The 11,918-nt window shown below is 34.1% G+C and overlaps 1 protein-coding gene and 1 long non-coding RNA gene across 3 annotated transcripts in view; one reads left to right on the top strand and one right to left on the bottom strand.

Annotated features, from left to right (window-relative positions):
- The first annotated feature begins 464 nt into the window (after nucleotides 1-464).
- Ubx (Ultrabithorax) overlaps nucleotides 465-11,918 on the top strand; it is a 114,655-nt gene continuing 103,201 nt past the window's right edge. For both annotated transcript variants that reach the window (XM_089695051.1, XM_089695050.1), the window contains exon 1: nucleotides 465-1,450. In XM_089695051.1, coding sequence (XP_089551177.1) covers nucleotides 991-1,450 — 460 coding nt within the window. In that variant the 5' untranslated portion in view covers nucleotides 465-990. The remainder of the gene's footprint in view (nucleotides 1,451-11,918) is intronic.
- The window catches only part of LOC149488407 (uncharacterized), a 55,358-nt gene continuing 49,560 nt past the window's right edge, over nucleotides 6,121-11,918 (bottom strand). Inside the window, exon 7 of the long non-coding RNA XR_016315586.1 lies at nucleotides 6,121-6,931. This is a non-coding gene — a long non-coding RNA (uncharacterized LOC149488407). The remainder of the gene's footprint in view (nucleotides 6,932-11,918) is intronic.

Here is an 11,918-nt window from a genome sequence, read left to right as displayed (position 1 = left end):
GGTAGTAGAAGAAATAATAATCATCTTTACGACTTCTCACTCTATTCAGCACCTTGTTACGATACTGCGAGCTCATTGTGGCCCGACCGTAGAGTGGTTGTAAAATCTTTTCTTTACTGGCCCGTTTCACTAATTGTACGTTTATGAGTTTACGACTTCTGTGGCTTAACTTTTCAGTGGCAAAGTCATTACCGATCTTTTGTAGGTGTTTTTTGTTGTGGGAATGGATACATTTTGAAGTCTTTATAATTTACAACTTTTCATTTAATACTCATGACACTTAAGATTTCCAATCATTTGTTAAGTTCCTAAAGTTTTAAATGGCATAATAAGAAAGCATTGCTTAAAAAATGGTTATTATATTTCGGACCTAGGTGCATTATTGAAAGTAAAGGATTGATCTGAAGTGTAGAGCACGTGTACAGGAGGAGTGATAAGAAAGGAAAGGAGAGCATGACTGATAATATTTATAGTGATTAGCGAAAAGGGGACGGAACAATCGGCAGTGTTGCGATCGCAGGCGGCGCGCGGGGCGGCGCGCGTGCTCTCCGAACCGCGCTCAGTAGATTGCGTGAGCCGAGTCGCGCTGGTCGCACTCGCCATACAGTCGCGCGCTCCCGCCACTCGCGACTGCAAACTTCGCTCGCGCTCGTCCCGACACATGTCCCACACTGAAACCCTGAAAGCGCACGTGACTCAGCCTCCGAGCTGGCCACACACGGTACCGCTTAAAAACTCGTAAAATCGCGGCACGCGCTTACGAGTCGTAAAATAATCGTAAAAAGTAAACACACGTCGACCGGCCTTTATCGCCGACGAAGCCCATTATGACGCTCGAGTGACGTTTAATAGGCAATAAAATTAATAAAGTTTAATATTCACTCTGTCTGTATTCGGAGTGACTGCGAGGTCGCGTTATCACGGCGCTTGGGGCCGCAATGACATAAGTGTTTTCTAACTGAGTGACGTTAGTGACAGTGACTGTTCACCATGAACTCTTACTTCGAGCAGGGCGGTTTCTACGGGGCCCACGGAGTGCACCAGGGCGGCGGTGGCGGCGACCAGTACCGCGGCTTTCCCTTGGGCTTGACTTACGCCCAGCCTCACGCTTTGCACCAGCCCAGACCGCAAGACTCGCCTTACGATGCGTCAGTCGCGGCAGCATGTAAGCTATACGCTGGAGAGCAGCAGTACGCTAAAGCAGATTGTTCGAAGGCTGGGGCAGACCAACAGAACGGTTACGGAGGCAAGGAAGCGTGGGGATCTGGGCTGGGGGCTTTAGTGCGACCCGCAGCGTGCACCCCAGAAGCCAGGTACAGCGAATCGTCGAGTCCAGGACGAGCCCTTCCGTGGGGGAACCAGTGCGGCTTGCCGGGAGCAGCGGCTTCAGCACAGCCTGTCCAGCACCAACCCAGCAACCATACATTCTACCCCTGGATGGCCATTGCAGGTAAGCTAGACAATTTAGAATTTCCGTTCAAAAGCTTCTCTACGAAGCAAATTCAGTAGTTTGCATACCAAGTTCAATTAAAACAATGTAAGTACTACACGCTGTTATGCACACATTTAAATTTATGTAAATAGATATTAATTAATAAAATTAAAATTTAGCTCTCGTTGTAAAACAACTATAAGGCTCCACTTTACACAGAAGATAATTAAAAATTGTGTTAGATACCAACCACAATTATTAACGGTAAATCAAATCGTAGTAATTTCTTCATTCCCATACGAGGCCCTAAAATGACGCATCAACCAGTTTTAAAGCTCTATATAAAATATTCTTATAAGATACCAATATGAATGAAAATCAGGTAGAGAGCGCACTCCACTACTTAAGTATCAATAAAAATCACATAAAATGTACGACCCTCGATAACACCTTATTAGTGCGACACATTATAGTACCATTAATATGTGATTGTCATCAAATAAATGTCAGACAAGATTTTGAAATATTTTTTTTTTATTTTTGCAAAAATGTTTAATTTTTAAATAACCATATAAAATTTTATTCCTAATAGGTATGTATTCCTTGCATTCTTACTGCTTACGAAATCATATTTTTATGAAATTTCTTCATTTAAAGAATTTTCAATTCTGAAAATATGTAAGAAAGAAAATATTTTCACAATACATTTAATTTTCCGTATTAATATTTAATATCTATAGATTAAGATACAGTTATGTTTAATTTAAAAAAAGGTTAGTTGTCTTTGAAAATCTACCTTTGATAATCCTGCTTATTATGCAATTCGATAACAATTAATTTATTCACCTGCCTGATTATAAATCGTAGGTTCTAATTATAACGACAGACTTACTCAACGATATTCTAAAATGAAATATTAAATGATTTCTAAGCCATCATGTTGATTGACATGTGAAGTTGAATATCTTGGGTTATTGCCAGTTGTGATAAGTCACTCAGTACGTTACGATCGGTATCTGCGCTGGGTTAAAATAAATAAATACAAGTATCGGTTGAATCCCTTATTGAGATTCAGTATGCGGAGTGTCGTGTTAGAAATAGGAATAAAAAACATTGCGGATGCTCATGCAACGTCTTAACGCTAGTCGCTAGTCGCCACGGTTAGAGGCGCGGGCGCCGGTCTACTCGGGTCAATGCCCCGGTCTAGTTTGGGCGCATTATTATTATCTTTGAGGTTAAAATGACCAATCCAATAGCTACTGTATATTCGTAAGCTTAAAGCGAAAGTTGTACCTTGAAATGATTGAAGGAAGTGGTCTAAAACGAATGATAGTTTCCTGTACGTATACCTATCTACCTACAAAAAAACTAGTTCGCTCATTGAATATTAATTATTAGAACCTAAATTTTATACGCTTTACATTTTTTTGAAGTGAAAGTTCTTTATCGGGGTTGGAAAAAAATTTAGTGTAACATTTTTTCGTTACACGTGACATTTTTCCGTTACGCGCCATCTTTTTCATATCCCTACCACGCGTGATTCGTATTTCTGTAAAGTTGCTTATAGTAAATTATTTTTTTGAAAAATAAGGTCATAAAGAAATTTCACTTCTTACTTGTGTACACTAGTACACGCACACATTATTTTTTAAATAAATGTGACATCTGTACGACCGCAGCAGGAAATTTTATTAAAGAAATAAATATTGGATCTAATCTCTAATTTTTAAGATAAGAAATTGTCTTTAACAGTACCTAAAGGTTTCTTTATTTCAATACTCATTTTTCATTAAATATTATACACATATGTACATATTATTATATTAATTGTCTTTAACAGTAAAGGTTTATTTCAATACTCATTTTTCATTAAATATTATAATATTATACATAATTATATTATACACATAAAACAAGATGTTACCACAGTTCATAAAAGGTGACGCATAAAAATGAGTATGTAAGAAAAATACAATTTCCAGTAAGAATTTCCATTATGTAGGTACACCCAACTAGAATACAACGGCAGGTTACCGGCCATTACTAACGCGTAATTAACACGACGCGTGTGTGGTCTCGATTCTCATAACTCATGTTTGATAAAATTAAGTAAGAGGGAATAAAAAATAAAAATGAAGTAGTCGGACTGCCCGCCGTATTTCATCCTGGGTTCACGCAATGCCCGCGAAAACAATACAAGGCCGTTAGCTGAGGGTTCAACTTTCCGAATGGACTTTAAATGTAACTAAACGTCTTCCGTCACATGAGCATCTTGTACTTTGGTAATTCTTGCCAATATAGTCTCTTTTCTTACGGATTATGCAGCCAAAAAAAGTAATAAATATAAAAATTGCCTCAATTTAAATAATTGATCTGTTTAATTAAGCATTGCGCCAGTGTTAGTTAATCATAACGAACTGCAGGTAGGTACTAGGTACATAATAAATAATGGCATCAAAATTCAAACGATTATAAAACAAAGTATTGTACCCTTAGAGTATGTTACTCTAAGATTGTACCCACAGAACATATTATTATAAGTTGTTGATGTTCTGTGATTGTACCTAGTATAAAAACGAAAATTGTAATTTTTTTCTATTTATTTTTTGAAAAAAACTGATGATGACTTAAAAAATAATATCCTTACATTACGCTATCAGGTTTTCAAATTTTACTCACTGCTTTGAATATAGATGGCGCTGTTTCCAAAATAAAACGGCAGTTTAGGAATTATAAATAAAACTAAAGGTGTCGGTTATAGTCTCGACCGCACTGTAAATAATATTATTAAGATTCAACGTGAGATAATGCTAATTAATTTACGTCAAATAGAGGTTTTTGTTCGCGTGCTCTCAAGAAAATTTATAGTACCGACAGGTTAAATAGAGGAGTGGGAAAATGGATAATACCTATTTGATATACCTACTTTTAAAGAATAAATAATAAGCTTTGAATGCTTTCTATGCTAATATTGCTGAAATAACCGTTGGAGTAAAAATATTTAAATATTTTATTAAATAATAATATTATATAGAGCCTAAGCCTAATGTAGATCCTGAGACAGTACGTACAAGATAAATTTAAACTTTGTTTAACTTATACAACATAATATTATAAATAATATAATTTAATAAACTTAAATGAATTACTAATATTTATTCAATAATTTATGAGCGATTTTAAATCAACTTGAACAGTTGAATAAACATAATATTTCTTGAAAAACTACATGCGGTTTTTATGAAAAATAAACACCCATAATTTATCACGGGTTCAATACCCGTTTCAGACAAATTCTCGTTCTGACGAATTACAGAAGGCTGACTGCTTCTTTGCCTGTAAAAGAAAAAAATAATAATTTCTTTCACTTAGGGACATAGAGCTTCACTTATAGGTATATCTTGTTTCAGTCCTTGTGGAAACCATAACTTTTTTAATTTAATCATAATAATTATATATAAAAAATTTGAGTGTCAAAAATTAGTAGGTATTATTAGTAGTATTAACATTTCATACCTATTACCTACGTAGGTAATATCTTAAAAGAATCACTCCTTACACTCAGTCCCCCCTCATGCGTCTAAACGTAAGCACGATCTGACTCTATAATTTCTAAACAGGTTCCAAAATTGCCGAGTGAATTTCGCTCGAGGCCGAATATTTTAAATGCTCTTTTATTAAAGGGAAATGAGATATTGTAATCACTACCTAGTTGTTCACTTGAAGAATCCGCAATCGACGCACTGGTATCATTTTGTAATTCTTTTTATTTTTCTGTTAAATTGTTGCGATTCGTTTTCTATTGGAGTCTTTCAGGAGACAGGTATCAATGCATGCTATATTAATAATAGGTATGTTAAATTTAATCGTTATCTGAATCATTTTTAATATGATGTATATAAGTAATACATATTATTATCATCCTAGTAGGTAGGTAGGTACGTAAATGGAAAATTATGTTTGTCAATATTTGATTCCTGGAGCAACGTAGTCAAACTTTACAATTTTTTTCGCTAAAAATCTTAACATCCTAGAGCAGAATATCTCATATCAGTCATGTTTCGTTCGTGTAATGTTACAGAAAATAGTTATTATATTTATTATTTAAATATCTCTATACATAAATCATCTCGTAATGCAATGCATGCAACAAATTCATAACAATAGGCATTTGAAAATAACATTTATATTACAATTTACAATTGTATCGTTTATATAATTGCTTTTCCGTTTAACTGGATATTTATATTCATTATTATTGTTACATGTTCGTATTAATTGGATAAGACAACCTTTAATTGTTGCACCATTTTGCATCCAATATTATAATATTATGATAATTCATGGTAAAGAAATACATAATTAATATTCTCTTTACATTATTTTCACAGAGCTGAGTTCACAGAGCAACTCATACATCAGGAAAACCAACATAAAATATTGATTTGTTTTCCAAAACAACAGTTTAGACCGCAAAGCTTAGCCATCGTAATATATCACTATAGAATGCTGCGTGCATCCGTGACTCATGAGAGATCGACTTGAAGGTTGCTCTACTTCACGTATATGCCTTGCATTACAAACTTCAAGGGAATTCCAGCTCAGATGCATTGTTGAAGTGTACTATAAATTCTATTTTATGGCCTTTCATTAAAAATGGAATGGGATTATGATTTATTATATTAAAAGGTTATGTTAGTCACATAATATGTGTAAAGAATTAGTCATTCATACAAATATCCAATAAAACAATAATAGAATGAAGTTTTCATTGATACTGAAATGCTTAGGATTTATTTATATGTTCTGTGGGATTTATGCTCTACTTTACAATAATACCTAAATGTGAGCAAATTAATTTTGTTATAAATAGCATAAGTACTCGTCTGTAAACGTAGTACCTGTTTTTAATATTTTTTATCAAATACAAGCAAGTCTAAGACAAAGCAAATTTATTGCTTTTTAGTGAAGTCATAACTGAAACGACCTTGAACAATAGTAAAAGAGCTATGGCCCACTCAATAGCATTTTGTAATGGTACCCTAAATTGGCTCGTCCGTCCACCGCATACAATCAAAACAAACAACGTACACACAGAAAAATAAGAACATAATAGCCCCGTAACAGTCGCAAACCATAAACTAATAATGGGGGAGATATGTTTTATGGCTTTCAAGTTTTGAATACATTTAAGTTTTTTAGCATTTAGTTAGGCGAATATCGTGTACGGGTGAGCACGTTCATTTAGCAGTGCAATTGTAAGATTCTAGTGTCCTAAATTTGCTGATTAGATATAAGCAATAGTTGTTTGTGGAAGATGCGCGTGCCCATATTTCCCGCGAGTGGCGTAGTGCGCTGGCGGCCATCTTGGATAAGCATCGATCATAGGTGCAGCTGTGAAGTGATAAATATGAACCCCGAGCGTCTTGGTGTGCGTGCTTTCTTTTTGTGTGCAACCGTTGAAAGCTCCACTCTTCAATTATTATTCGACGCGCGCCTCTGCAAATAAACGAAAACGGAATGGTTATCAAGCTTTAGAATCTAAGTGAAAATAGTATAAAACTTTCGGTGCATTGTCATAATTACGAAGTTAAACTTGTTTAAAATTTATTGTAATAAGAGATTATTTGTAAAAATATAAATTATGTTGTTATAACTCTTAACAAAAAAATGGGAATGTAAAAGCTCTACTATACCTACTTTAAACTTAAATATGTATTTCTTATATTTATATTTTATATTGTACTATGTAGATGTCTATGTACCTACATATATGTAACTCATAGTGATCATAAAATATTTATAAAATTCCGTTCTTCAACCCATCATAGCTGTTATCAAATCTTTATAGTTCACAGCCATTCTCCATACCATCGACATCATTAAACCGCGTCCGATTTTTGAAATACGATCATACACACTTAATAAACAGACGCATGAAAGCTACTATCTGGGAACCACGGCGAGATTATTACGCGCTGCATCTAAAATCATTGGTTATCTATTCCCGATCCGTGACTTCTGCTGCAATCTTACAATTGTTTCGTTTCGACTCTTTGTTTGTTGAGAACTTGCAGCTTCCAATTATTTTTATTCCACTGCTATTTTCGAGTCTCGACAGTAGTATGCAGCACGAATACTGAGTGAGACGTGGACGAAATTGGTTCGATGAAGAAATAGTTCGTAACCAAATTTACGTTAACGTAATTTATGTAAGATAGTTTCATTAATCATATAAAAGACACTACTTATACCAAACGTAACATAGAGCTTAGAATAAAATTCATAATTATAATAACCTGTCTATTTATAAACACTTAAATTATTGGTATGCAACCAACAATCTTTATATAGGTAGATAAGTTCCTTTGTATATTTTTGTTCAGTTTCTTGATTTGATACGGTAAACTGATGTTCCGTAGACAATTAAAAATGGGGAGATTAGCATATAATAAAGAAGCTTTGATAATAAGAGCCTTAGTGATTTTATAGTAATTTTTCTAAGGTATATAGGTACGTAAAAGTAAATAAAGTATTATCATTATTAAACATTACAGTCCGTCCAAGCGTCAGCCGGAGGGAAGGGAGTAAGGTATAAGGATATTATTCCAAGAGAAGATACGCGGAGATATAATAATCGCGAATATATTTTAATTTTAATACTGTGTATACCTAATAAGTGAAGAGCAGTGGTGGCTCAGTGGTGAGACCTCGGACTTCGAATCGATAAGTCCGGGGTTCGAGACCGGGCGAGCGCGCAGGAAATAAATTGATTTTTCAATTTATCTGCGCATGTTGTAACATCACCACTGCTCGAACGGTGAAGGAAAACATCGTGAGGAAACCGACATGTCGAAGAATCAAAAAGTTCGACGATATGTGTCATCCGCCAACCCGCACTTGGCCAGCGTGGTGGATTATGGCCTGTACCCTCATAAGAGGCCCGTGTCCCAGCAGTGGGAACATAATATATGGGCTGATGATGATACCTAATAAGTAATAACATCATATTCGTAGATATTATATTATAATATTTTTTGTAACCTAACCTAGACTACTTTATTGATACAAACTACTTTGTTGCTGTGATCAGCTATTATTCAATTCATTTTATTACATCTACATCACTAAACAAGAGTTAAAACATTGGATTGCATAACAGTTACGTTCAATAAATTAAACAAAAAACAATCTTGAATAAATAGTTATAATTGAAATACCTTATTCATGTAGATAATACTTATATACAGTGGTGGTCACATAATTAAAGACACCCCCTAATTGAACATAAAATATTTACATTAGGAAGTACAATTATTTGAAAAAGGTATTTAATCTAGTATTATTTTTATTAAACCATACAAGACAATATGTTCTTTAAAATGAGATACAAAAAATAGTTATATTCCTTGGTAGTTTCGACACTTGCTCTCAGTGGGAATGTAACACAAACTTTGTTAACGTACGTGTAGCTGGCCACTTAATTAAAGACAACAAGAAATGAGTTATAATTTTTTATAAATAAAAAGAAACAGCATTGTGCTTTACTTCGTTTTGTCGCGTAATTTCATAAATCGTTGACACTCTATAATTTTTTTGGGTATTTTTAACTTTTAAAATTAATATTCATACGTTTAATAGTTGTAATATCAATTATTATGGTTAAAAACAAGAGTTGCGACTCGTCCACAAGAAAAAATATTTTTAACTTAAACGATAATTAAACTGTTTCAAGGATATGGTTATGAATGCTATAAAACATGTCAAGATGTTCCACACGACCGAAAACGTACTCAGAAAAGCAAAACCAAGTGAAACTACTCGGCCAAAAGGTTCAAAAATGGTGTTGTTGGCTAAAAAGATCCATTTAAAGGGTCGGAACTGAAACAGTTCAGAGTTGTATGGTGCAGCAGGCTTGAAGGGGGTGTCTGCAAGGACAATTAGACGGAGACTGTGTGAGGAAAACTTGCAAAATGTGAAGGCAAGATTTCACTTTGCTACAAAATACGAACACTGGACTGAACGAGAATGGAACATGTGCTGTTTTGGCATGAAACTAAGATTAATATGTTTAATTCTGTCAGAAAACAATATGTAAGACGCCATCTCAATAAGGAAATGGATCCAAGATACTCTAAAAAGCAGTCATACATGGAGGTGGAAATATCAAAGTGTAGCGATGTTTTTCTGGACTTGGTGTTGGACCTGTCAAAAAGACAGAAGGCAACATGGATAAATTCCAGTACAAGACAATTTTAGAGCAATCCATGCTGCCCTATTCAGAGGAAAATTTACCTGTTGTTTGGACTTGTCAACACGATAATGATCCTAAGCACACAGCAAAAGCAGTGAAGTGCTTGTTAAGGAACCAATCTGTAACTGTTTTGGATTGGCCCCCCTACAGTCCGAATTCAAATCCGATCGAAAACTTATGAAATTAAGAAAGAAAGAAGTCGCGGCAAAGCGATCATCAAACGTCGACTAACTTTGCAAAGCATTTTCGAAGAATGGAACCAATTTAGTGATGCAACTTGAACAAAATTATTTGCTTCAATGCCCAATAGATGTAAACCGTCATTACTGCCAAAGGACATGCAACCAAATATTGAAAAGTGTAAAAATGTTTTGTAAATACGTCAGGTATTTTGTGTTGTAAAAATAATCTCATTAAAATAATATTTTTTTATATTTCTTATAATCGAGTCTAATGTCTTTAATTATATGGCCAGACCTTTGCTAGGTTAAAACTGCTAGTAGTAAGGATGAACCGAATAAAATCTAACAAACCGACAAGTTTTGTAGATAAAATTTAGTTTAGCATTAGACAACACATACCTGAATATTTTAAAATTATTTAACAAGTTCCAATGGTAGTGTAAAAAAAAAATGTAGAGATAAGTGTCTTGGGTAGTATAAAATGTTCTTAGTGTCTTTAATTATGTGACCACCACTGTATATACCTAACTATCTGTGATTATTTATTTGCGCGCAATGCGCATGTTAAACATTTATTAATATGGTAGGTACACTTTAGTTTTAATCTAAAAACAGAATCAAGTTTAAAAATCAGTAATATCTACATACTTTTAATAAATTGACCGCCTCCTTGGTACAGTGGTTGACGCGTGAGCGTAGAACCGAGGGGTCCTGGGTTCGATTCCCGGTGGAGATGAAGAAAAAAAAATGTCTCGGTCTGGCAGGACACAGAAGGCTGATCACCTACTTGTCCCTAAAGGAAATGGATCAGTGAAACAGATGTATGCATAATGCATCTGCACCTTACCCCACTAGGGGACACGGGACTTCATTTTAAATAAATTAATATAGATACATATTAGCTCTTTGAATAAGTAGTTTTCATAAGAAATAATTCAATAATTAACTATAATAAAAAATAACAAAAAAATGTAGCACAGAATGAATACCTACACCAAAACATGGTTGTTGTAAATACAAGAGTAACTATATAAAGTTTCTTCATATTCATTTTTAATTAATTCGTCATCAGTAGCGATGATAATGGTACCTACATGTTTATACTCTCGATTAACAATGTTATGAGCTGAAAAATGCTTGAATATAATATAAGCAACGTCTTATTACAGAAGCAGACAACTAGCAATCGTTCAACTTGTTTTATTCATGTGTTTTAAACATAGTAAAGGGCAAGTATAATTATAAAAAATAATGCAACAAAGATTTTACACTCTATTTTAAAACTCAAAATATAATTATACCGTCTTTATGTATAATTGTTCATAGTTCTTTATGTTAACAAAGTAGTTTGTTCCACGTAAAGTATGCAAATTGTATACTTTTAAATAATAAGGGGTTGTTTAATGTCTTCTACAATTATAGGGTAAGGTAAAGAAATGTATGAAATAATAAAATTGTTGAAATTTCGCTTTGCTATGCGTGGATAACCGCCTTACTCGACTACGAAGAGTAAGGCAATTAATAATTTTGCACGACTCACCGCTCTACAATCGCTAACCGACTCCACACAAAAGTAAAATTACAGGCATTTTAACATATCCGATAGGAATCGATATAATCGATCATTCGAATGCGAGGTCGTATCGACATTCAATTTAATTTATGAGTCTTCTATACATCACAGTATCTTTCTAGAATATTCTTATAATACGAGTTATAATAACAAACAGTAGGTACGTGCTAAATTCCTCATTGCATTCAACAAAATTGCATTAAATAATTTTACAACGATAACCTGTCCTTAGTAAACTATTAAACCATATTTAATTCCACATAAACTGCATCGTTACACACTGTATAAATAGCTCCTTTCGACCGATGTGAAAAGCCTGTGTGAGGTAGATTTTAATTTTTAAGTTCTGCATCTTACGGCACATTTTTCATAAACTCAGGCTGAAATCCTCATTCTAATGATTATGTGAACCTTTTGTCGTCGACATACTGTCCACTATTGCATAACTTTTTGAAGTATTTAGGCTTTTTATTAACG

Source organism: Colias philodice, chromosome 5 (genome assembly GCF_061535455.1).
Source record: "Colias philodice isolate Cphi_HAF_F1 chromosome 5, ilColPhil1 Martin Lab GWU primary, whole genome shotgun sequence".
Classification (NCBI taxonomy): domain Eukaryota; kingdom Metazoa; phylum Arthropoda; class Insecta; order Lepidoptera; family Pieridae; genus Colias; species Colias philodice.
The sequence above is the reverse complement of the archived record's forward strand: the minus strand, read 5'-3'. Positions and strand labels throughout refer to the sequence as shown.